This window comes from Ostrea edulis, chromosome 4 (assembly GCF_947568905.1).
Source record: "Ostrea edulis chromosome 4, xbOstEdul1.1, whole genome shotgun sequence".
NCBI classification, from domain to species: Eukaryota; Metazoa; Mollusca; class Bivalvia; order Ostreida; family Ostreidae; genus Ostrea; species Ostrea edulis.
The window spans coordinates 69159393-69187274 of NC_079167.1; the positions used below are offsets into that span (position 1 = coordinate 69159393).

At 36.0% G+C, this 27882-nt stretch overlaps 3 protein-coding genes across 9 annotated transcripts in view; all 3 read right to left on the reverse strand.

Annotated features, from left to right (window-relative positions):
* LOC125671923 (uncharacterized) overlaps positions 1–4547 on the reverse strand; it is a 118734-nt gene extending 114187 nt beyond the window's left edge. For 2 of the 3 annotated variants that reach the window (XM_048907909.2, XM_048907908.2), the window contains exon 1: positions 2090–4547. The gene's annotated coding sequence lies outside the window, so the exon portion shown is untranslated. Of the gene's footprint in view, positions 1–324; positions 574–2089 lie in introns of those variants that run through there. The other variant, XM_056163624.1, reaches the window with a different exon arrangement.
* The window catches only part of LOC125671916 (BAI1-associated protein 3-like), a 120374-nt gene continuing 93828 nt past the window's right edge, over positions 1337–27882 (reverse strand). For 3 of the 5 annotated variants that reach the window (XM_048907901.2, XM_048907903.2, XM_048907902.2), the window contains 7 exons: positions 27365–27448; positions 26990–27071; positions 26496–26534; positions 19011–19134; positions 16123–16325; positions 9668–9780; positions 1337–4572 (listed from right to left, as the gene is read on the reverse strand). In XM_048907901.2, coding sequence (XP_048763858.1) covers positions 9683–9780; positions 16123–16325; positions 19011–19134; positions 26496–26534; positions 26990–27071; positions 27365–27448 — 630 coding nt within the window. In that variant the 3' untranslated portion in view covers positions 1337–4572; positions 9668–9682. Of the gene's footprint in view, positions 4573–9402; positions 9539–9667; positions 9781–16122; positions 16326–19010; positions 19135–23721; positions 23796–26495; positions 26535–26989; positions 27072–27364; positions 27449–27882 lie in introns of those variants that run through there. The other 2 variants (XM_056163623.1, XR_008802595.1) reach the window with 2 other exon arrangements.
* Positions 5417–9262, reverse strand: LOC130053839 (uncharacterized protein K02A2.6-like). Its single transcript, XM_056161445.1, has one exon. It carries the CDS (start codon positions 9260–9262, stop codon positions 5417–5419), a length of 3846 nt encoding a protein of 1281 aa, XP_056017420.1.

Sequence of the window (27882 nt, forward strand, 5' to 3'; positions counted from 1 at the left end):
TATGAAAGCCCTGTCACCATGCATTCAAAAGTTGTGGTCAAAGTTAAAGTTTTTGCGGACAAACAAACCAAACACTCTATGCCCCAGAACCCGAGATCATGGGTCATAATAAGACATCAACAGAAATATTTTACACGATAAAATCAGTATCAACATCAACAACTTAAAAAATGACATGAATATATCAACATTAATCCAATCCATCAAGATTTTAAAAAGATACAAAAATCTACTGATGAAATCTGTATACTATAGCAAAGCACAATTTGATAAAAAAAGATGAAATTTCATCCATTTATCTGGTTTACTATAATTTGCATCTACCTGTGCTCTCTGTACCCTGAAAGGGCCTCCTAATCACCTCACAGGATTAAAACTTCGTGGTGGGAGAGTAGCTGTTTTGTGGTTTCAAAGTTCCTTCAATTGTCCAAAATTCTGTGCATTTTTGCACCTTAAAATGTTTTCCGTTTGGTGCAATTACCCACTTCATTGTTCAATCAATAGTGCATTACCTCAACCAAATTTAAAGGTATATATCCAATACATGTACTTGCATATGCAGTTTTTGTTGTTGTAATATTTCAAACAACACGCAGGCATGTGCTACCTAATACCTCTTGTAGGGTCATTGAAACTAGGGGAAGTTAGCAAGAGGCCCATGGGCCACAATACTCACCTGAGTCACTTTGGCCCCGTTCTTCATAAGATTTTCACCCTCTTTAATCCCATGAAAATATTGACCCCAACCTAGCTCCATGACTGGTCTGGCGGTGGCCATGATTTGAACAAATTTGAATATGTATACGTACTACCAGTGTATGCTTGCATATTAACATGTCTAATCATGGTCTTGTTGGTCTTCAGAGAATAAGATTTTTAAAGATATTTCCTATATATCCCCATGTAATATTTTGATCCCATATAGTGGCCCTATCTTAACCACTGAGCCATGTCTTTCACAATCTTTAATTTACACTACCTGATGATGCTTTCATATCAATATGACTTTATCATGACCCTACTAGTCAAGGAGAATATCTTTAAAGGTATTTCCATTACATGTACATGTATAAGCCCTTGGGGACCCTGGTCAGAATAGGTCCTCAGTACTCCTTGCTTGTCGTAAGAGGCGACTGGATGGGGAGTCCTTTGGCTGATCTATAGACGTAAATTTACCTACTTTCAATAGTAGTGCAGTTTTCCCCTTCCACTAAATTTCTTTACATTCCACATAATTTTAATAATTTCTGGGGACCAAAGACCAGCATGTTTTTCAAATGACCAATGCACCCATCCACAGTGTTTTTGTATATCATAAGACAAGACCAACAATGAAAACATTTTAATGTTTTAATAAATAAGTTTTTTAACACAAAAACATAAACTTACATATTTCGTTCAAAAAAAATTGTACATTGTATTGCACTTCAATTTTAATTCTTTTGAATATTCACTGCTAATAGGGCACTTCAAAATTTATTACAACCCTAGGGGGGGGGGAAGTCACAACACAGTACAAATACATGTATCAATCTTAAAAATCTTGATATTACATAAAGCAAGTCAATATGGAAGCAGACAGCTGACAAAACGTGAATTTACAGCGTGGTAGGTGAGTAAACGATCCATTTAAATGCAACTGACAGTTAAATGAAAGCAAATGCATTTGATATTAGAAACTTAAACTTTTCTGTGAATATTATATCCTACAAAGAGCCAAAACAATATCAACTCTTCATTTGCTACAAATAAGAATTTCAAAATTTCACCTTTCACATCACCTTGACCTCTTTTACATCTAAACTTGAAAATAAAGAAATCTTTCCCACAAGTTACTGCAAGCTAGGTTGCATTTTTGGTCTTGAGTTAACAACATGTTAATGATAAACCAAAGAGACTCAGATATAATTATTCAAACCACAATGTTTACAGAGCCTTTTCTTTTCGTGTTTCACTGGGTGAGTTGCTGCAATGTCTGCATTGCTTGTAATTCAAATAAAGCCAAACTCAGGAATGCAACCACCAGAGACTTGGTTATATCAATATGCAATGAATTAAGTAAGTGCTAAAATCGTTAATAAAAACTTACCAAGTTTTCATATATCATGCACACACAACACTTTATTTACCGGTACACAGAATTAATCTTCCTGTTCAGGGTAACAGTCAGTTTAGTAAGCCAGTATGACATAGATATAAAAATAACTTACAACAATATCCTTGTTAAACCTTGTCTAGTTTAGCACATTGTATATAAGTCTTAGACCAATAGTCCAAACAAATATCAGTATAGATATCTGGCTTCCTTCCGTGTTACTTTTCACAATTTTTTTTATCTAATATTCTGAAATAAAACTACTGCAAGACACAATCGATTAAAAAATGACATGTACCACAAAAACTTAAGGAGGTACTCTACATCATCATAATGGCAGACTTCCTTTTAAAACATGGTGGAAAATATAAATATCAGTTATATTTGTCTACTCATTTATAGTGATGTACCGATTATCGCCGACTTTCGATTGTCGGTCGCTATAACTGAAACAATGTGAATAATCGATTGCCATTTTGAAAATCGAAAATCGCCAACGTTGGTATATTTTTTAAATAATACGAATATTCCTGCCGCGACTTAACTAAAACCCAAAATGGCTGACGAAGCTGAATCGTCCAATAAAATTGAATATTGTTTTTATGTCCCTCTTGAGAATCTTTCACTCATTTGGAGACATCACCATTGCTGGTGAAGGGCTGCAAAATTTAGGTCTATGCTCGGCGCTTACAGTCTTTGAGCAGGGAGGGATCTTTATCGAGCCACACCTGTTGTGACATGGCCCGGGGCCTCAGATTTTGCCTCATACAAGCAAGGGGTATTGAGGCTCTATTCTATACTGGATCCCATAAGAACAACAACAAAAAATGAGAGATCTATCCTTATCACGACAAAACAAAATCGAAAGTATGGGATTATTAACTTCAAATTTCTAATGATTTTAGACGTCTCCATATGAGTGAAAAATCTCAATCGATCGAGAGAAAGACGTTAAACAAGATACAATCAATCAATCTTCTGATTTTATTCTAATTAACTTAATGTTTAGGGTAAAAAATAAAGTAAATTTAATATATTTATGCCATAAATTTGAAATGAATAAAATTCGATTATTTTTCGATTAATCAATCGAAAAGGTGCATCCGATTAATCCGATCATCGATTAATTATTTTTTCCCGATTGCCCATCACTACTCATTTAAAATATTCTTGCCTAGCTGAGTAGCTCAGTAGGTTAGCACGTTGACTGCTGAACTGTAGATCACGTGTTCGAGTCCAGCAGGGTTTTAAATTTTTCTCAGATTGTTTTCAACTAAAACTGTACTTTTTGACTAAATAAAGTAAATTTGAAAGTTTTCATTTTCAAAATTTTGTTGTACACATCCTCCACTGTTCATCCATATCAAATTTCCCTGGCGTAGAATACCTCCTTAAGAGATCTGGCTTGCTTCCAATTGTTTATCATCTTGCAGTATTATTTTTCACAATTTTTTTTATATTTAATATTCTGAAATAAAACTACTGCAAGTCACAATCGATTAAAAATGACATGTACCACTAAAAACCTTAAAAGCACATAAAATCCTGGCAACACCTTGCTCAGTTTATAACAAATTGAATATGAATAACAAAAAACATGTGAATGAAGGGGTGCTCGTCTTTGCTTACTTAATACTTCTAGCAGAGCAGACATACTGTAAAGTCACCTAAAGCTCTTTGAAATTCAATAAATTTCAGTCATTAAAACTTGTACTATAGAATAAAATATGAATCTTTTCTCTGTAATCTGACAATTAACTTCTGCTCGTGTGTACATATTTATTACTAATACAATTGTTCAATGGGCCACACTGCTCACCTGAGTTACCTTGCTGATACAAGGATTAAAGCCTTTAAATCACCATCATGGACCCACTCTGTTGAATGGGATGTGCACTACATGACATTAAACGGTATAATCCCGGTGATTTTTAAAAAGAACAGTTTACTTTAAAATATTCTAAATTTTCCTACATAAAATATTAAACCCCCTAGTATGGCCCTGCCCAAGGCCTTGGGGACATGATTTGAACAAACTACAATCTACATTACATGAGGTTGCTCAAACAAATTGAACCCTTGTTCTTGGGAAAGATTTTCAAATTTTATATTTATCTATTCTAATGTAAAACTTAAAGCTTGGTAAACAGTATGACCCTTCATTTGAATGCCCTTTACCTAAGGATACTATGCACAAAGTTTGTTTAAATTGACCATATGGTTCTGGAGAAGAATTTAAAGAAAAAGAAAAAAGAAAAAAAAAACTACCATGACAAAGACAACATGACATAAAATTCTATCAGAGAAGCTCACCTCAAGCCATTGGTTCAAGTGAGCTAACAAGATTGTATCATAATATTATGAACAGATGGCACTGTCACCTTAGAAGATCTTCTGCTGATGTCAATCTTGTGACATCACTTGCCTGTTGTACTCTATCCTGATTTAGGAATTCACCTGTAGCTGCCAACATGGTTCTAAAAATACATATTACACATTCAATTCCTTTTATTTTAGAAATTTCTTGATTAAGAGGTGACCATGAAACCTATCAGGCAGTTTCTATGACATTAGGTGGCATATAGTGCAATATTTCTCATTAATATTCCAGTTTTATCTGTATCTGCAGGCATTACATCTGTGGAATCTCTCTGCTAAAAATAAAGGACTGAATTTCCTTCCGTATTCATCCAACCAGTATCACAACTTACAAGTGGCTTTCAAAATCACTGTAGCTAATACACATCTCATGAATAAACAGCATTAACTACTAATGGTTGTCATTACTCATAGCAATGACGTATACTGTTGTAGTTTTCTTAGTAATACATGTATTTAATAAAGGCACTACAGAGCCGTTACGGTTTCACGAATGCTTTATTTACACTATGTACATGTTAATAGTAAGACAAGCAAACTCAGAATGAATATTAGAGTGCTAAGGCATGGCATTATCAAATTACAAGTATGAATGAAATATCAGCATTTTCCCAGGCTAAAACTGCAAGGCCAGCAAACACGCGCGGTCCCCAACGGAAACACCTGTCAGATTCAATAAACAGTTTATATCATTACACCTTCCCTTTGAGATTAGAATTTACGGTAAACAAATATATGCCTTAGCAAACACAATTAATTTTACAATTATTTTTTTTCTGAAATAATTTGAGGTAAGAGGTTCAAGCACATAACCTACCGTTGGAGTGTTGTCTTTACCACAACCTCTTACAAGATAATATATCAATGATTACACAGGAATACATTGAATATATAATCATATAAATCCTATATATATATGAGTCTGATACACCATAAAGTTTTTTACATTACAAAGTCTGAGAATTTTTCAGGCACCTTTATTGTTCTGCCACTGCGCGTTTTCTGCACGTGCTCGATATCGTTCTGCGCATTGTCATTCACTGCAGCGTTATCGCTTTCGATCTCGGTGTTATTTCCTTCCCCAGATTTGTCAGTTTCGCTGTTTTTCATCAGATGTCTTTGATTTCTACGGTATTCAACTCCTTCGGATTCTACGACATATGATCGTGGTTCCGGACATTTCTGTACAATTACTCCTTCCTTCCATGGTTTATTTTCTGATTGAATGTTAACGTTGTCTCCCACTTTCAGATTGGGTAGTTCGCGTGCATTACGGTCATAATAAATTTTTTGTTGATTCTGCTTGTTGACAAGAGCAGTCCGAATTTTACGGGTCTTGATATGTGGTTTCAGTAATGCCTCGTGCGTCGGTAATATGGATCTCGTCCTGCGTCCGAACAGAAGTTGAGTAGGAGTTCCTACCCCGTCGATCGGTGTGTTACGTATTTCTAATAATGCGAGGTTTGGATCCGTTTGAGCTTCATTTGATTTTTTCAGGAGGTTTTTTACAGTTTGGACTGTACGCTCCGCCATGCCATTACTCTGTGGGTAATGTGGGGACGATGTTGTGTGCTTGAATCCATATTCAGTAGCAAATTTCCTGAATTCGTCACTGACGAGATTCGGTGCATTGTCGCTGATCAGTTCCTCGGGTATCCCGTGGCGAGCAAATATTGGTTTTAATTTTTTGATGATACTGGAGCTGGTTGTGCTCTGCAGTTCACATATTTCAAAGAATTTTGAAAAGTAGTCCACAACAGTAAGAAACGATTTTCTGTTTAGCTCAAACAAGTCGAGTCCAAGTTTCTGCCATGGCCTAAGTGGTACTGGATGAGGTTTTAGAGGTTGTTTGGGTTGTCTCCTTTGGTATTTATTGCACACTCTGCACTCTGCAACTTTCTTATCTATGTCCGAATTAATTCCTACCCAAAACACAACTTCTCTGGCTCGACGTTTGCATTTTTCGGCTCCCATATGTCCATAATGCAATTGATTCAGGATGTCGCTTCTGAGTTTCGAGGGTATAATTAGTCTACGACCCTTTGTGACAATCCCGTTGTAAAGACTGAGTTCCTCTCTAAAATTCCAGTATTTCTTAACGAAATAGTTGCACTCTGTAATATCATCTGGCCAGCCTTCAAGAATTATTTTTTGTAAGGCATTTATTTCTTTATCTTTTGCAGACTCTATCGCCAATTCGTTTACCTTTTCGTCCGATATCGGCAAGTAACGAACAGCAAACACTTCAAATTCATCCTTGTCACTTTGACTTGATTCTGACTCAGTCGCACGGCTTAAGGTATCCGCTATGTACAGATATTTCCCTGGTTTGTATTTGACATTCAGGTCGTACGGCTGTACTTTAATCATCATACGTTGAATGCGCGGTGGCGCCGATGACAATGTTTTCTTGAACAAACTCTCAAGGGGTTTGTGGTCAGATTCTACATGGATGTTTTGTCCATAGATGTATTGGTGAAATTTCTTGCAAGCGAACACAATTGCTAGCAGTTCCTTTTCTATCTGTGCGTAATTTCGTTCCGATTTGTTTAATGATCTAGAAGCATAGGCAACTGGCTGTCCATTTTGTAAAATGCAGGCTCCTAGTCCTGTTGATGACGCGTCTACAGAGAGTGTGATGTCTTCGTCCGGATTAAAGTACTTTAGTACTGGAGCACTGATGAGCACGGACTTCAGCTGATCAAAACTTTGTTGTTGTTTTTCATGCCAGTGCCATGCAACGGTTTTTTCAAGTAACTCCCTCAAAGGCTCTGTGATCGTGGCTTGGTTTTGAATAAATTTTCCTATGTAATTTACCATTCCCAAAAATCTCTGCAATTCTTTTACATTTGTAGGCTCTGGGAATTCACTAATGGCTTTGATTCTGTCATTACAAGTTTTTAGTCCATCTTCTCCGAAAATGTGACCCATATATTTAACTTCATTCATCTGTATTTTACACTTCTTCTTGTTCAATTTTATTTTCTCATGACGCACTGCCTTTAGAACTCTCTCGAGTCTTTCATTATGCTGTTGTACAGATTTACCCCATATAAGAATGTCATCCATTATGACATCACATCCTTCAATTTTTTCAAAGATTTGAGACATCCTTTTCTGGAATACTTCTGGCGCAGATGAAATTCCAAATGGCATTCGTTTGTAGCGATACCTCCCAAACGGAGTATTAAATGTTGTTAGCTTTGAACTTTCCTGGTCAAGTACTATACCCCAGAATCCAGAGGAGGCGTCCAAAGTACTGAATACTTTGGCCCCTGCAAGCTGATGTGTGATGTCATCTACGGTTTTCATAGGATAGTGTTCTCGTTTAATAGCTTTGTTAAGATCACGGGGATCCAGACAAATCCTCACTCTGTTTGGTTTCTCTACTATAACCAATGAGTTTACCCATTCAGAGGGCTCGTTGACTTTTTCTATGACGTTTAATGATTCCATTCTGTCCAGTTCTTCTTTTAATTTGTCGCGCATTTTGAAGGATACTTTTCTCGGTGCATGAACAACTGGTGGAACAATTTTGTCGATATGAATATGATGTTTGCCTTTCATGCATCCTATGCCCTCAAACACATCTGAGAAATCTCGAAAAATTTCTTCTGCGGTCTTAGATTCACTTACTGTTTCAATAAGTTTCAGGATGTTCATTTCCTCACATGACGCTAATCCTATAATGGGATCCACCTTTCCAGGTACAACGTAAAACTGCAGCGCATAATATTTATTCTTGTGCTGTACTGTGCACCGAATTTTGCCATCTATCTTTAACTTGTGGCCCGTATATGATATAAGTCTTGCTTTAGACTGCTGTAATTTCGTTATTCCCAATTTATCGCACATGTTCTTTGGAATAATGTTACACTGAGCACCTGTGTCTATTTTGAACTTTACATTTGTATTTTCTACTTTCAGTGTCGTAGTCCACTTTCTTCGGGTGTCATGTGTATCTTCTACAGTTTCTATTCCGAATTCACTGTCGGAATCTGATTCTGGGTCAACTCCATGAATTTTCTTGCTTTTTGTCTTCTTAGATCGGCACATTTTTGCGTAGTGATTCGGTTTTCCGCATTCGTGACATGTTTGTCCGTAAGCTGGGCATTTTTTCAAAGCATGTGATTTTCCACATTTTTTACAATTCTGGATATGTTTTATTTCGGTTTTATTTGTTGCTCCAAATTTCTTCCCACCTCTTTTCTGAACTGCATCGATTTTTTGTTCCGTGGATTTTGATTCCACAAATGTTTTCATTTGGTTGTCAGATGTTTCCGCCGCCCTGCAGATATCCATTGTTTTATCCAATGTGAGGTCGCATTCCCTCAGTAGTCTCCTCCTTACCGAGTCACTGGCGATTCCACAGACAATTCTGTCGCGAATTAAGGAATCATGTAAATCTCCAAATTCACACGATTTGGCTAGAATGCGTAATTCCGTCACATATGCATCTATTTTCTCACCGGGATTTTGACTCCGTCTGTTAAAGATGTGTCGTTCATACGCCACATTTTTCTTCGGATTGCAGTATACGGTAAATTTCTCAATAATTTTGGCAAGTTTTTTCTCATCCCCTGCCTCTGCCCAGGTGAATGTATTATATATTTCAAGCGCATCAGGTCCTATGATGTGCAAAAAGGTGTTGGCCTGGATTTCTTCGCCTTTTTTACCTATTTCTGACGCAGACAAATAAATTTGAAACTGCTGTTGAAAACGTCTCCAATTTTCTTTTAAATTCCCATGCAAAGTCAATGCACTCGGTGGCTGAAGTCTTTGGGCCATTGTTAATCCGATAATTAATCCAGTTTTACTTCTGACACCATGTTGTAGTTTTCTTAGTAATACATGTATTTAATAAAGGCACTACAGAGCCGTTACGGTTTCACGAATGCTTTATTTACACTATGTACATGTTAATAGTAAGACAAGCAAACTCAGAATGAATATTAGAGTGCTAAGGCATGGCATTATCAAATTACAAGTATGAATGAAATATCAGCATTTTCCCAGGCTAAAACTGCAAGGCCAGCAAACACGCGCGGTCCCCAACGGAAACACCTGTCAGATTCAATAAACAGTTTATATCATTACATATACCACACCCACACTCTTAAAAATTCCGTACTTGTTCGTCAGAACAATGATGCACAAAGAAATTCCTTGCAATATTGTAAAAATATTTCTTACCTTATGCAACTTCACTCAAGCAGCCTTCTCTTCTACTTTTGATCTCTTCTTTACAAACTCCTGAGCATCTTTATCCCAAGACCGAGAGGCTAAGATGTCAAGGGCTCCATTCTCTAAAAGATATGAATGGGTATAAATTCCAAAACTGACAAAATTTCTAATTAAATAATTCACTTAAATAACACTCAATCTTGTTGTGCATGTATGTAAAACTTAAAAAGAAAGAAATTCTTAAATTATCCTCTAACATGAACATGCTCTTAATCAGTTTCTCAGAATTAGTCAGAATCAATAACTGTCAAAAACATTACGCTTTCAGCTTGAATGCACTTTAACATTTTTTTTCACTGACAATTTTCTGTTTTTTAATTTCAACGTCTTAGATGCTTTAAATCTTTTTTGAGATAATGTGCATATACATGCACTAAATTTAAAACTGCCATGTGATATATATCTGAATATAGCTATAATAGGAAGTACTTATGAATTTTGAGAGTGACAAAGTGGCCCGATAATAACAGTATCTTGACACTGGAGTACTTATAATCAGAGTAAGCTTTCAATGCATGATCCGAGACATGTTCACTTCCTCCACCTCAAAATCAAGATAGAATGGAAACTGATATTTTTTAAAAATTTAATTTAAGATGATTTTTAAAAATCTTCAAAATCAAGATAGAATGGAAACTGATATTTTTTAAAAAAAAATTAATTTAAGATGATTTTTAAAAAATTTCAAAATCAAGATAGAATGGAAACTGATATTTTTAAAAATTTTAATATAAGATGATTTTTAAAAAGGCCATGGATTTTTAGCAAATTTCTGAATGTTTAATATTCTCTAATCCTTCAAATCATGTAAAAAGTGTTGTCTTTGATGGCAATTATATACAACATTTAAAAACGATATCACATCACAAAAGTGATGACAAACAGACAGAAGGAAAGATGCCCTTAATCTATACATAACAGACAGAAGCCCATAATCTATATGTAATAGACAGAAAGACAGATGCCCATAATCTACATGTAATAGACAGAAGGACAGGTGCCCATAATCTGTATGTAATAGACAGAAGGACAGATGCCCATAATCTACATGTAATAGACAGGACAGGTGCCCATAATCTATATGTAATAGACAGAAGCCCATAATCTGTATGTAATAGACAGAAGGCCAGATGCCCATAATCTACATGTAATAGACAGGACAGATGCCCATAATCTATACATATCTTCTTTTGCAAAACTTGTGTTTTTTGTTTGACACCCCTTCCGCAATTTTTCACTCATATTGAGACGTCGCCATCTGTAGGTAAAGTACCACAAATTTACACCTATTCTTAGCGCCCAGGGCCGTAGCAATGGGGGTTGTCAATGCCTGCCACATCAGGAACCTCCGTTTTTAAGGTCAATTGCCCAAATGACCTGTGATTCTCACTTCTAAATGACTAGCATTTGGTGAGAGAACAATAACTACATAATATCTAGTACATTTTAAGTTTGACACGGCCATGGCATGAGTGGGGCTTGAACTCATCATGATCTCCATCGTCGCTTAGAGCCATGGTTACCGAGTCTGGTAGTACCTGTCATCAACGATGCATAACCTCCTTCATGAAGCAAATGATCAACCACCGAGCTACAATGATCACTTTCTTAAATTTGATAAACAACTACATTTCTGAAGAATATGAAAGCTGCATGTTGAAAACTTTTCAAGATAATATATCAATATGAAAATGTATCAAATCTGGATTGAAGGTCTTTTGTGACCTTTATTGATTTTGTGTAAAATATGAAAAACTTGTCAACTTATCACAATGTTGTAAAATTACAAATTGATGGGCTGATTTGATATGATCTTATAACAATAAAAATCTTTAGGTGTCTTCCTTCTTCAACTATCCTTGTTGACCATTAAGGAAGACACCTACAGATTTTTATTGTCATAATGTCAACTATCCTTGGTCCCTTGGGGATCCGGGTTTGAATAGATCCTCAGTACCCCTTGCTTGTCGTAAAAGGCGACTAAATGGGGCGGTCCTTCAGAGGAGATTGTAAAAACCGAAGTCAGTGTCACAGCAGGTGTGGCACGATAAAGATCCCTCACTGCTCAAAGGCCGTAAGCACAGAGCATAGGCCTATATTTTACAGCCCTTCACTGGCAGTAGTGATGTCTCCATATGAGTGAAAGATTCTCAAGAGGGACGTTAAACAACATTCAATCAATCAATCAACTATCCTTGTACAAAATATAAAAGCTTTATGTTGAAAACTATTCGATATATAATGTCACAACAAAACTGATTGGGAGGAATTGTTTTAGCACACAAAAATTGATGTCTCCCATTCCACTTTCCATACTTTTTAAAAACATTTTTAGTGATCATCCTAAAGCAGACAAGATGTGTTTGTGAAACACAAATGCCCCCGATAATGGTCAATTACAAAGATGGCCAAGGTGACAAGGACAAATATCTTGGTACCATAAAATTAAGAGTTACGGTACATAACAGCTTAGGTATGTTTAAGTAGGTAACTACCCAGTGATGCAATTCTTAATACTCCAACTTGTGCATAATATCCTGTTATAGTGCCCCATAGTGATTTCCTGTGTTAAAGTGCCCCATAGTGATATCCTGTGTTATAGTGCCCCATAGTGATCTCCTGCATTATAGTGCCCTATAGTGATATCCTGTTACAGTGCCCCATAGTGATCTCCTGTGTTATAGTGCCCCATAGTGATCTGTATTATAGTGCTCCATAGCGATCTCCTGTGTTATACTGGCCCATAGTGATCTTTTGTGTTATAGTGCCCAATAGTGATCTCCTGTTAAAGTGCCCCATAGTGATCTCCTGTTATAGTACCCCATAGAGATCTTCTGTGTTATAGTGCCCCATAGAGATCTCCTGTGTTATAGTGCCCCATAGTGATCTGCATTATAGTGCCCCATAGTGATACCCTGTGTTATAGTGTCCCATAGTGATCTCCTGTTTAAGTGCCCCATAGTGATCTCCTGTTATAGTACCCCATAGAGATCTCCTGTGTTATAGTGCCCCATAGAGATCTCCTGTGTTATAGTGCCCCATAGTGATCTGCATTATAGTGCCCCATAGTGATCTCCTGTTTAAGTGCCCCATAGTGATCTCCTGTTATAGTACCCCATAGAGATCTCCTGTGTTATAGTGCCCCATAGAGATCTCCTGTGTTATAGTGCCCCATAGTGATCTGCATTATAGTGCCCCATAGTGATCTCCTGTTTAAGTGCCCCATAGTGATCTCCTGTTATAGTACCCCATAGAGATCTCCTGTGTTATAGTGCCCCATAGAGATCTCCTGTGTTATAGTGCCCCATAGTGATCTGCATTATAGTGCCCCATAGTGATCTCCTGTTTAAGTGCCCCATAGTGATCTCCTGTTATAGTGCCCCATAGTGATCTCCTGGGTTATAGTGTCCCATAGTGATCTCCTGTTATAGTACCCCATAGAGATCTCCTGTGTTATAGTGCCCCATAGTGATCTTCTGTGTTATAGTGCCCCATAGTGATCTCCTGATATAGTACTCCATAGTGATCTCCTGTGTTATAGTGCCCCATAGTGATCTCCTGTTACAGTGCCCCATAGTGATCTCCTGTTATAGTACTCCATAGTGATCTCCTGTGTTATAGTGTCCCATAGTGATCTCCTGTTAAAGTTCCCCATAGCGATCTCCTGTGTTATAGTGCCCCATAGTGATCTCCTGTGTTATACTGGCCCATCGTGATCTTCTGTTATAGTGCCCCATAGTGATCTCCTGTTATAGTACCCCATAGAGATCTTCTGTTAGAGTACCCCATAGTGATCTTCTGTGTTATAATGCCCCATAGTGATCTTCTGTGTTATAGTGGCCGATAGGGATATCCTGTGTTAAAGTGCCCCATAGTGATCTCCTGTGTTAAAGTGCCCCATAGTGATCTCCTGTGTTATAGTGCCCCATAGTGATATCCTGTGTTATAGTGCCCCATAGTGATCTCCTGTGTTATAGTGCCCCATAGTGATCTTCTGCATTATAGTGCCCCATAGTGATCTCCTGTTATAGTGCCCAATAGTGATCTCCTGTGTTATAGTGCCCCATAGTGATATCCTGTTATAGTGCCCCATAGTGATCTCCTGTGTTATAGTGCCCCATAGTGATCTCCTGTTATAGTGCCCCATAGTGATCTCCTGTTATAGTGCCCTATAGCGATCTCCTGTGTTATAGTGCCCCATAGTGATCTCCTGTTATAGTGCCCCATAGTGATCTCCTGTGATCCTATTGTGATGTAAACCAGTGTGCGATTCTGTTGTAACTTAAGTGCGTAAATAATAGTGCATGTAGTTTTTTGGCATATTATGTTATAATTTTTTTTATCTTGTATATATTTACTGCATATGAAACATGTGCGTTGCAAATAAAATTTATTGAATGTATATGTTTTTTTCCCATTCTTACAGACAGAATGCAAGTAATATTTCTGGCATAGTTGAAATGGCTGACAATGACGTGTCATGCAGTGTCAGAAATGATTAACGCTGTGAGTGGAATATATACATGTACAAGTAATTGTATAATATGTGACAAAAATCTTTAAGAATAAAATAAGAATGAAGAAAGTTTAATATGTTATTACTGAACATATTGCATCACAAACAGAGACATTCAAAATGTGTTGAGCTATATTTATATACAATGTAAAACCAGCACATCATGATAATTTATTAAATTCAAAGTTTGGCCATCACTAATGTCAAACCCCTGAATATCTTGAAGTTTAATTATGGTTTCCCAACTTCAAGATGCCCAAGTTTCAGCATATTAAGTCCTTATCAACTACAAAGTTTTATGAAATTCTATTGAGTGGTTTCAGAGGAGTTGTGATGACAAGAACAGGACTGACGGGTCAAAATGTCATCTTTATGCAGAACAAGCTCTTGCATATCGAATCAGTTGAGATATATAAACACCATATGCAGGTGATAATGGAATATTGCTACATAAACATGGGAAGTTGACGATGGAGAAGCTGAAATCATCCCGTTTGTCATACAGTTGAGTTGTCAGTTTGCCGTTAATGTCTAATTTCAATAAAATATCTAAGTATGAAGCAGAAGTGGACGACTCTGTGGTGTCCTTTATTTCGAGCTCACAGGGATATATCAAATCGACATATGAATGAAAGCTATTATTGATAATAGACAAAACGTCATCGATATATCTAAATGTCGAGTTGAAGGCCACAGTGAGAGATTTTTTCTTCTCACACAGAAGGTTTTGAACAAATTCTGCTTCATATGAATATAGAAACAGGTGAGCTAACAAAGGAGCACAATTCGTGCCCATGGGAAGTCCAACAGACTGTTGGAAGACCTGATCACCGAACACCATGAAGATATTGTCAATGAGGAACTCTAGCATATTTTTTATTTCAACTTCAGAGTACTTGTGCGTGGAATCAGAGTGGTGTTTAACAAAGTAAGTTTTTGAATGACTGATCACTAGATATGAATATTTCCGTTTAGCAACCAATGTCCAAGTATGGCCCTCTAGAGTTTCTCCATATCAAAAATATCCTTTGGACAAATTAATTTGAATAAAAATTGAAAATCCCACATAGAAAAACAACGACTTTGACTTGGTATATGGTCTTCATTTAAAATCACCACCCATTGTTGTAACATAAACAACTTTATTCTCATATATGATCAATGTCTCATTTCTAAAGTTTTGTCTAAAATATACAATCAATTTCCTTCATCAATGACCGTAACCTTTGTGAAATGACCTTACTTAAGGATCATGGCATATTCTGAGCTTTATCACTGTCAAAGAAAATCATAAAAAGGTGCTACATGCTGTGCCTTTGTGCTACATACTGGAATTTTGTGCTACATACAGGAACTTTGCACTACATGCTGTACTTCTGTGCTACATGCTATACCTTTGTGCTACATGCTGAACCTTTGTGCTACATATTAATTTGTGCTTCATACTGAACCTTTGTGCTACATACTATTACTTTGTGCTACATACTGGAACTTTGCACTACATGCCGAACCTTTATGCTACATGCTGAACCTTTATGCTACATGCTAAACCTTTATGATATATGCTGAACCTTTGTGCTACATATTACTTTGTGCTACATGCTGTATTTCTGTGCTACATGCTAGACCTTTGTACTACATACTATTGCTTTGTGCTATATACTATTACTTTGTGCTACATGCTGAACCTTTGTGTTACATACTATTACTTTGTGCTATATACTATTACTTTGTGCTATATACTATTACTTTGTTCTATATACTATTACTTTGTGCTACATGCTGAACCTTTGTGCTACATACTATTACTTTGTGCTACATGCTGAACCTTTGTGCTACATACTATTACTTTGTGCTACATACTATTACTTTGTGCTACATGCTGTACCTTTGTGCTGTGGCTGCATCAGTGGTAAGGCAGTGATGGCTAGAGCATCAAATCCTGAGATATCTTGCCCATCTACCCCTGGAATGTTGCACATATCAACATACGCCTCTCCTGCAAAGTCATTCTCAAAAACGTAATCATGGTCCATCACTGTGAACACCAGCACAGCGCCTCGCTGTCGACATTGGTCTATCGAAACATTGCTGTCAGAAAAAGGTAAGATTTCATTCAGTGCAGTCATTGTCATTCAGTAGTCCGAGCCAAAATTAATCTAAATATTGTGATATTATTTTCAATCACATATTTATGCTTTGATAGAACCAAGCTTTTAAACGCTTGATTTTTATATCTTATTTGCTCCAACATGGGCTACAAAATCATATTTAAAGACTACAACATTAAATAATAGTAAATTAATTGTTTTTATGAATAAAACTTCATTCTTCACTACTGATTTTTACTAGATAATGAACAATGACTATTTGTGTATTTCATATGTTCATAGCTCAACACTGACATTATCATACTTCTTTAATTTTCCTCAATTCAGTACATCAGTGTATCATTCTTGCTCACAATGTAGATTATTAGTATTTGTCGTTTTTTCGTGGTGTGTGATATTTATTTACATAAATCATGTCTCTTGATAAAGGCACGGGTTGCGCCGAAAATTTGAAGTTTAAATAACCAACAGTGTCGTGGCTTTTTCAGTGCTTTTATAGATTTCTTTACTGGCCTTGTATCTTTTTAGATTCGACACTTTAAGAAAGTAAGGTGTTGTTGGGTTTCCATGCTTTTATATATATATATATATATATATATATATATATATCTCTAAGTAAAGAGGTTCCTACCTAATTTTTTTTATTATAAACCCATCAATGTTTCATTTTTTGATACTGTGGATTTCACAGAGTGTGATCCGGTTTTCTGAAACTGATGATGTCACAATGCCTCAATGCAACATTTTTTGTGGAAAATATTGACCAGTACGTCACAAATAAAACTGCGTACACAAAATATAATTTCACTGCATACTACTATGTCTGTGTTTTTGATAATTTGGATTATATTTATTATCTTAGAAATGTGGATTTAAAATGCATAACGGGGTATAAAATAAATTTATCATTACTACAGTAACTTGATCTGAAGAGTTAGATCACGTCTCGTTGACAGCGCGAATCATCAAATCAAACTCAACGCGTTGCGTCTCGTGTGATCTGATGAACCGCGTCTGTCAACGAGACGTGATCTGACTCTTCAGATCAAGCTACTGTAGTAATAACATATATAGAATTAAAATAGCTAAGATAGGTACGTGTAATTTGCTCTGAATATGAATCAGTCTAAGCAAAATTTTACCTACAAAATAATTATGCTTGTGTGGAATTCGAATTAAAAACTAATTCCACCCTCCTGAGATGTCATCAGATTTGGCAAAATCAATGATTCATTTAGATTTATGCTTGATAGGAACAGAAATTTTGTTGGGAGTCTTCTCCAATAGTTATTGTAAAAAATCTTGTTAAAATAAACTATTTCAAAAGTCTAAATTATAGATGAATAATCAATGATAAGTATAAAAATATTGAATCCAAGGGCAATAACTCTGTTTTCATTGATTTCTTTATCAAGTCTATTACGTGATAGGTTTCCTTTATATTTTTGTGAAGAAACAGTTTCATGAAATTGTTAAGAATGCAATGATATCATCATAACCAGTTTTTATGAAATTTTGATATGCTGTTTAAGGAAAATTGCAATTTTCTGACAGCGATATATGATTTTGTGTATGTATGTCTCACATCTTAAAAATCGCGATGACCTATATATTTTATTTGATAATTTGTTAGTTTTAACTCTAATGGAAATAAATACACTTTTTAAACTTGTATCAGATAAAACTGCGAGTATGGAGTTATCTTCCATTACTCGACGTATATTTTTATACCTACATGTATACATATTTACAGCGATGTGTAATTATATCTAAACAAAATAGGCTTGAATATTCTGCACGGAAAACAATCATTAGACGCATCATTTATGAAGATTACCTGGTATAATTGTGAGTAATTATCTTTTTACCATAAATGTGTCAGAAAGTTTCTCACACCATCATATCACAATGTCGTTGAAGAGGAAGAGAACAGATCTGTCACTTGCAGACAAATTCGAAGCTGTAAAGCTTCTTCTTCAGAAAAATATACCACAGACAGAAACAGCGAAGCGACTTGACTATTCTGAACCTCAATCATCAGCCGCAATTAAGCAGAGTAGAGCATTTGTGTTTTATAGAAATACCAAATAAAAAAAGAGATTTTATTTTTTATTCATTTTATTGCATGGCAGTGTGAATCAGGAAACACTAGGGTTGCATTGTGTCTTCTGTTCTTTATACATTGTACATTTAGGTTCACATGGCGGCCGTTTGCAGTAATACTAACAAATGATTATTTAAAAATAGTAAGCAAAATGACAATGAAGCAATACACTGTATAGACACACAATACTTATACTTTAATAGGAATAAAATGTAATACTATCGATAACATGGTTCATTGTTATTAATAGGAAGTATTGCAGTGTAAAACACTTAAGCTATTTAGTACGTAATAAACTTATAATAAAGTCTTTATGTAGAGGTACAAAAGGCTTATATTAAGTCTACTCATTTGGTAAATCGGCTAATCAAATATTCGAATTATTTGATAATTTTATCCTGACAAATAGGCCATTGAATTAAACGGGCTGGAACCCCTTGATTAAACAGAACCCCCTGTGTATCTAAAAGATGAAAACAAGATCCAGGAAGGAAGAAAAAAAAGAAGATTCAAAGTGAAGATTTTTGAAGTAATTTCCTACATCATGTACATCTTACTTACAATTCAAAGGATTCATCAAACACTGGGTTGAGAGTTTTCTTTTTAATGCTAGTTTGCTGCATGGGGACATCATCAAAAACATGCTCTGGGCAAAATTGTATCAACACGTAGGGATCACTGAATCCTGTAAAAATACAATATACATTGTACTGTATCAACAATAGAGATCACCGAATCCTGTAAAAGTACAATATACATTGTACTGTATCAACACGTAGGGATCACTGAATCCTGTAAAAATACAATATACATGTACTCTATCAACACGTAGAGATCACTGAATCCTGTAAAAATACAATATACATGTACTGTATCAACACGTAGGGATCACTGAATCCTGTAAAAATACAATATACATGTACTGTATCAACATGTAGGTATCACTGAATCCTGTAAAAATACAATATATATGTACTGTATCAACACGTAGAGATCACTGAATCCTGTAAAAATACAATATACATGTATTGTATCAACACGTAGGGATCACTGAATCCTGTAAAAATACAATATACATGTACTGTATCAACATGTAGGGATCACTGAATCCTGTAAAAATACAATATACATTGTACTGTATCAACAATAGAGATCACCAAATCCCGTAAAAGTACAATATACATGTATTGTATCAACACATAATTACTTTCAATGAAGTGTGGCAAACAGTGGAATATTGTGATATAACAGACAAGAAAGCCTGGACACAATGCTAAATGCCCGAGTCTTCTTATTCATACATGTAAATACTATATAGGGCTGAAACGATTCACCGAAATATCGATACTGTTCAATATAAACACTCGATTCAATGCTCCAATTTTTGGTTCGATACGTTGATTACAAACAGGTTCACTAAAAGACATCAGGATCAGCCTGTATTTATTATCTTTACCTGCATGAGGGACAAAATAGCCTCGAATAACGATCAGACTGTTGTTTGCCTTGAGGCTGACAAAAACAATAATGAATTTTATCAGTGTAAACTACAGAGCTAACAAGCATCTTACCATTTGGCAATATTTTCCTTTTAAAATTGTGATTTTGAATCTTGGTACATTGTAATTAAATTTTTCTTCAATATCATTATTGGTTTCTTCTGTAAATTGTATCGTATTGAAAGTATTGAATCATGGCACAAGTATTGCAATACATTTTGTATCTTGAAGGGGGTGTATAATTTCAGTCCTAGTAAATACTCAAAATTTTGTAGATTAGTGATTCTTGAGAAGACTTTATGTTCCAATTTTTAAAAAATTGCTAATACATGTAGTAAATGAAAACAACAGTGGTGTTGATAATTTTGCTAAATCAAAATAATGAGTAAATCATTTAGATTTAATTAATCTTAAAGTTACCCATTCAGGATTAGGGCTGATTTTTCCTGCATGTAGTATACTTAATTAGTGTCAATGTAAGCCTTCTCTGAATTTTACAACACAATCTACCGTATTCTATTATATGAAAAAGAACATATACATATCACTTCCTGCAATAGTTTGTCCCTGATAAACATGTGTTTCTATAAAGTATTAGTGTACCTAAACAAGTAACAAGATCCTATTTAGAATGAGAAACTTCCTACTGTATATATGTACATACCAGTACTGCTTCACTCATTTCCGTTTACTCAGGAATTCTATTATATATATATAAAGCACTAAAATCCAACAACACTCAATATTTAAAATGTCGGATCTAATAGTAGATACGAGGTCAAATAAAAATGGATATAAAAAGCACTAAAAATGACCAACCACACGAACAACAGTAAATTGTCAAATTTTCGGGATGAGTTGTCCCTTCTTCAGGATGATAGAATGTCTACATAGAAAACTAAATAGATAAAAATAAGGAAAATAAAACTACAACTAAACTACAAAAGCTTATAACAAACAAAACATCTTCATACTAAAATTATCGAGTGTAATATGTGGCAATAGAAAAGTTTGTTCCCATCGAACGTCAAGACTAAACTGAACTAATCAGTCCTACGCTGGATCAAGTCAAAAACTTAATATGGTCCGACAACGACATCTCGACAAAGACTAAATGCATAAATACTCTTTTACATTTATTGATTTCTTTCATACAGCTAAGTAACAGATTTAATTTTGTAAAACCAAAGAATGGGGGAAGGCGCAAGTGTAACAAAGAAAGATAACTCTTCATCATATGAAATGAAATTAGTTGTTTCTCTTAAGCCATGAACATTTTACAAAGCAAAATATGTAATTATGAAGTGTGTTTTTAAATGCAGGAAGAAGAAAATGGTCCTGCAATCCACATAACCTCCATTAAGGATAAATAAATTAATCAAAAATTATTTTTATCAAGTGAAATTATATACATGCATTGGTAAATTTTATGCAACAAGAGTACCGCAAACGGTACACATTAATACACTAGGCTGCAATAATGTAGCCCTCTCCGATTTTTTTTTTGGGGAGATCGAGGGCTACAACTCCTTAGGATCTCCGTAATGGTGCAAATGCAGGAGTGATTCACTCCCGCAACATTTTCGATCATTCTAAACATTTGCTGACTTTCTTTACATAAATAAAATGATATTCTATGTTTCTTAGTCAATGTATAAATTTACAACCTGCAACTTAATACGATTTGTGAGGCTCTATTCTACCATTTTCAACAATTTCGGTAAATTCCAATTTCTCGATTCATATTTGTGCGCCATGTTTGATGTACTGAAGTTTCAACTTCCGATTGTCAAGTCATTTGCATATGCCATATAATTTTCGCGCTGATTGTCAATGTTTAGGTTTTTCAGTAGATCCACCTACGAGATCTCTCGATAACAAGCATGGCGGAGCAGACGAAGAATTTTGCATGCTGTACATTAATGAAAAACACCTTTATTAGACATGCCCGAGCACAAAGTTGGTACTCCTTTTGGTGTAAACAACGTTTGGGACTAATACACAGAGTTTATTATCGGTTATTCATAAAATTATTTTGCACCATTACGGAGATCCAATGGAATTGTAGCCCTATCCCGAAAACGTCAGAGTAAAAAAAATCGGATAGGGCTACATTATTGCAGCTAATAATACACCTGTGAAAATGCTTAAATAGGGTGTTTTTCTTAAGACATAATTTGTAGAACTTTGCTTCAGGTAGTATCAGCCATCATCAGGCTGTGACATACCTTCTTTGCATAATATGAATATTTCCTTGAAATAGACTAAGTCACCCCCCCCCCCCCTGCTTACCCCAATCTCCCAAAGGGTGTTGTTAATAGATATAAATTACCTCTTTCCTGAATGTAAAAATATGGTATGCCTTTGTAGAAGAAAATGGAAGATATAGTCCGAACACAAATCCATGGTATAAACCTATAATTTTGACCTTGAGATCAAAGATCAAGGTCATAAAGAGGTCATGAATGTACATGACACATAGTCTCATGGTGATACACCCATGTCTTATGGTATGACTATGTCAAAACCCTATAATCAATTTTGACCTTGAGGTCAAAGTTCAAGGTCATATAGAGGTCATGAAGGTACTCGACACATCGTCTCATGGTGATACACTCATGTGTCAAATATGGTATGCCTATGTCAAAGAACAAAGAAGGTATGGCCCCGGACACGAATCCATTGTAAAACACCTTTAATCTTGACCTTGAGGTCAAGGTCATATAGAGGTCATGAAGGTACTCGACACATCGTCTCATGGTGATCCACCTGTGTGCCAAATATGGTATGTCTATGTCAAAGAACAAAGAAGTCATGGCACTGACACGAATCCATTGTAAAAACCTTTAATTTTGACTTTGAGGTCAAGGTCATATGGAAGTCATGAAGGTACCTGACACATCGTCTCATGGTGATACACCCATGTGTCAAATATGGTATGCCTATGTCAAAGAACAAAGAAGGTATGGCCCAGACACGAATCCATTGCAAAAAACCTTTAATTTTGACCTTGAGGTCAAGGGTCAAGGTCATATAGAGGTCATGAAGGTACTCGACACATCGTCTTATGGTGATCCACCTGTGTGCCAAATATGGTATGCCTATGTCAAAGAACAAAGAAGTTATGGCCCGGACACGAATCCATTGTAAAAAACCTATAACTTTGACCTTGAGGTCAAGGTCATATAGAGGTCATGAAGGTAGACACATCGTCTCATGGTGATCCACCTGTGTGCCAAATATGGTATGCATATGTCAAAGAACAAAGAAGTTATGGCCCGGACACGAATCTGCAGACAGACAGACAGAGTGATTTCTATATATCCCCCTGAACTTCGTTCGGGGGGTATAAAAATTGAAGAAAATCAAAATCCTTGCCACATGCACATCTTCCATACCCATACAAATATTCTGTGAAATAAGAAGGTCCTCACTTGAAAACTGTAGAAGGAAAAATAAAGGACAAATCATGTACTCTCTGTGTAATATTTCCTCAAAACTAACTAAGTTCAACAACCAGTAATTTTCTCAAAAATTGAAGAAAATCAAAGTCCTTGCCATAGGCACATCTTCCATACCCATACAAATACTCTTTAAAATAAGAAGGTCCTCACTTGAAAACTGTGGAAGGAAAAACAGTACTCTAATTCTTCAAAACTGACTAAGTTCAATAACCTGTAATATTTTCAAAAATTCAAGAAAATCAAAATCCTTGCCACATGCACATCTTTCAATACCTATATAAACACTTTGTGAAACAAGAAGGTTCTCACTTGGAAACTGTGGGAGGAGTTCACTGAACAATTCATGTACTCTCTTTGCAATATTTTCTCAAAAGTTCAACAACCTGTAATTTTTTTTAAAAATTGAAGAAAATCAATATCCTTGCCACATGCACATGCATATCCATCAGTGTTCGAAATTAACCATAGACCGAGTCTATGTCAAATGACACCGGTCTATGCCAATTGTAATTGGGATAGACCAAATTGTCTATGCCGATTTTCTAGGTTTAAAGCAATAGAGTTATCCCAAAAGTCGACGTCTGACAAACATTATGAGGAAAGGAGGACATTGTTATGGAAATGAAAAGAAAATATGCTTTCTAAATATATTAGAAGTAAATCACAATGTTTTGAATTTGTGTTATTTTTTTTTTTCAATGTTGCGGTCTATGCCAATTTGATGAGGTCTATGTCATCTTGTTTTGGCATGGACCCGTGGTCGATACCAAGTTTTAAACCAATTTCGAACACTGATCCATACAAACTCTCTGTAAAACAAGATGTTCCTCACTTGAAAATTGTGGGAGGAGTTATTCGGACAAATTATGTAATCTCCATCTAACAATAATTTACAAACAAGAGGCCCAGGGGCCTTATAGGTCACCTGAGTATCATGTAACAACCTTCCAATGTTTGAATTAGGTTTGTGTTTAAATATAAGAATTTTACTTTTGGATGGAAGAAACATTGAATAGCTATGTGGTCAGCCCCGCCTTTGCACCAGAACCCCTGACCCAGGGGCCATAAATTTCAGTTTTGAAAGAAGCATCCTTGATCATCATTATCATACTATTAGTTTGTCTACTTAATACCCAGCAACAGAGGAGATTTTCAAAGAAATAAAATGCATTTTCACTATATGATCAATAGGGCCCCACCCTAATACCAGAACCCCTGACCCAGGGGCCATGAATTTCACAATTTTGAAAGAGGCATCCTTGCTCATCATAACCATGCTATTGGTTTGTCTACTTAATACCCAAGGACAGAGAAGAAGATTTTCAAAGAAATAATGCATTTTCACTATATGACTTATAGAGCCCCACCCTAGCACCAGAACCCCTGATCCAGGGGCCATGAATTTCACAAATTTTAACAAGAGGTACTGTGAGCTATGCTCACTAAGAATACCCCCCGCTTACCCCAATCTCCCAAAGGGTGTTGGTAATAGGTATAAACTACCTCTTTTCTGAGTGTTGCTACTTTGATGTCCAGTGCGCATGACCTTTGACCTTTTGACCCCAAAATCGATAGGGATCATCTTCATCCCATTAATAGTCCATATATATGATATGGTGACTGTAGGTGGAAAGAATAACGCTTTAGAGCCCGGAAACCATATTGCTACTTCAATGTCCAGTGCGCTTGACCTTTGACTTTTTGACCCCAAAATTGATAGGGATCATCTTCATCCCATGGGTAGTCCATCTATATGATATGGTGACTGTAGGTGGAAAGGATAACGCTTTAGAGCCCGGAAACCATATTGCTACTTCAATGTCCAGTGCGCTTGACCTTTGACCTTTTGACCCCAAAATCGATAGGGAACATCTTCATCCCATGGGTAGTCCATATGTTTGATATGGTGACTGTAGGTGGAAAGGATAACGCTTTAGAGCCCGGAAACCATATTGCTACTTCGATGTCCAGTGTGCTTGACCTTTGACCTTTTGACCCCAAAATCGATAGGGAACATCTTCATCCCATGGGTAGTTCATATGTATGATATGGTGACGGTAGATGGAAAGGATAATGCTTTAGAGCCCGGAAACCATTGCGTCTACAGACGGACGGACAGACGGACAACTCGATTCCAGTATACCCCCCCCCCCCCCCACAACTTGTTGCGGGGGGTATAAAGAGGCATCCTTGCTCATCATTACCATGCTATTAGTTTGTCTACTTAATACCCAGAGACAGAGAAGATTTTCAAAGAATTTCTACATTTTCACTATATGACCAATAGAGCCCCACCCTAAGACAAGAACCCCTGCCCCAGGGGCCATGAATTTCACAATTTTGGTAGAGGGCTCATTGCTCATTATAATTATGCCCACAGTTTGGCTTCTTGATGTCCAGGAGTAAAGAAGAAGATTTTTTAAAATTACACTCATTTTGATGGTTTTTGCCATTTTCACTATATGACCAAGAGAGCCCCCCCCCCCCCTAACACAAGAACCCCTGCCCCAGGGGCCATGAATTTCACAATTTTGGTAGAGGGCTCAATGCTCATTATAATTATGCCCACAGTTTGGCTTCTTGATGTCCAGGAGTAAAGAAGAAGATTTTTTAAAATTACACTCATTTTGATGGTTTTTGCCCCACCCCTCAGGCCCCAGGGGGGCAGGGACCACGAATTTCACAATTTTTGTTCCCCTTCACCCACAGATGCTATATGCCAAAATTGGTTGAAATTGGTTCAGGGGTTTCAGAGAAGAAGCTGAAAATGTTCAAATGTTAACGCACGACGAACGACGACGGACAAAAACAGATAGCAATAGGTCACCTGAATGAATTCAGGTGACCTAATAAAGGGGCAAAACTTCTGCAAGAGAGGTCAAAATGGATCAAAATTGCAACAAGATCTAGAATGATCCACAAAGAAGCTACATAGCAAGTTTCAACTTGATATGTGAAAGAGAAATGAAATTAGAAACAGAAAATTCCGAACAGACGGACGGACATACAGACATCACTGTACCATAATACGTCCTGTCTAAAGACGGGTGTATAAAAACAATTGAAAGACAAAATTTACTTACCATTTGCATCTAATGGTATGACATCCTTTGCATTTAATACTAAAATATGTTAAAACACAAGTAAGTAATCTTGTAATGAAATAAATACTTCAATACAAGTTATTCAAACAAATACAGTATTTCTAGATGTTATGTGCACATACATGAAATGTGGATTGTAATATGCTATTATAAATATAATATAAATCCAGCAATTTAAGTATAAATCTGATGTAAAAAGATGTGACATCATTATGCTAAATGCTATATGTGTGTAAATAACCTAGTTATATCACTTTGGCAGATTAAATCCCATGTCAGATCTGTTGACTAGATTTGATACACTACTGGATGTAGCCATATGTCAGATCTGTTGACTAGATTTGATACACTACTGGATGTAGCCATATGTCAGATCTGTTGACTAGATTTGATACACTACTGGATGTAGCCATATGTCAGATCTGTTGACTAGATTTGATACACTACTGGATGTAGCCATATTCTGTACTTACTTTCAACAAACATGGTCTGTGTCTCATTTCTGTAGCACATCCTCACATTCAATACTCCATACTCTTTTGAGGTGAACTCAGACTGTTAAAATTACAGACCACAATCACACACAGTAAAACCCAGTGAAAACGAATACTTGGATAAATAGAAAATACACAGAAGAACAAAATAATAACTAGAGGTTTTCTCAACAACAATTGGGTCACCTCCAGGGAACCATAAATGGACATGTGATGGAGCAATTCACAAAAATGGCTGTGGTAATCACAAGCAACACAAAAAATAGGCCTTATAAATACACTAAACATTTGTTGTTACTGGTTTTTAAAAAAATAATTTTCTGAAGAAAGTACAGTCTGTATAGTACTGCTTACCTGCTGTTTGAGTTTCTCTTCATAGAAAATGGTTATCAACTTCAAGGTATCCTTCTTATATAAGGATAGTAATTTCTTCAATTCCTAAAGCAACATACAGTAAAGGATTTAATCAAAGAGCCTTCAAGTAAGATACTATAGACATGGATTTTAGTGAATTTAATAGTACATGTACAATCAATAACTGAAAATGAAGAGATAGACTGCCATTTTTCACTGATTTAGATCATATCTTGAAAACTGTTTACAATGTGCAAGATGGGTACTCAGTCTGATCCATATTGGCATTCCTCAGGGTTCAATATTAGGGACACTGTTTTTCCTTTTATTCTCTAATGACTACCCAGAGTATTCAACAGCAAATGTGTATGCAGATGAAACAACATATTTCAGGCAAATCTTGTGAGTCTGAGGCTATTGAAAATGAATTATGCACAGATCTTTTGAATTCAGTTATAGAGGATACAAGATTGCTACGCATAGCTATGTCCCCCGCTGCTGCAAAAAAAGATGAAGCG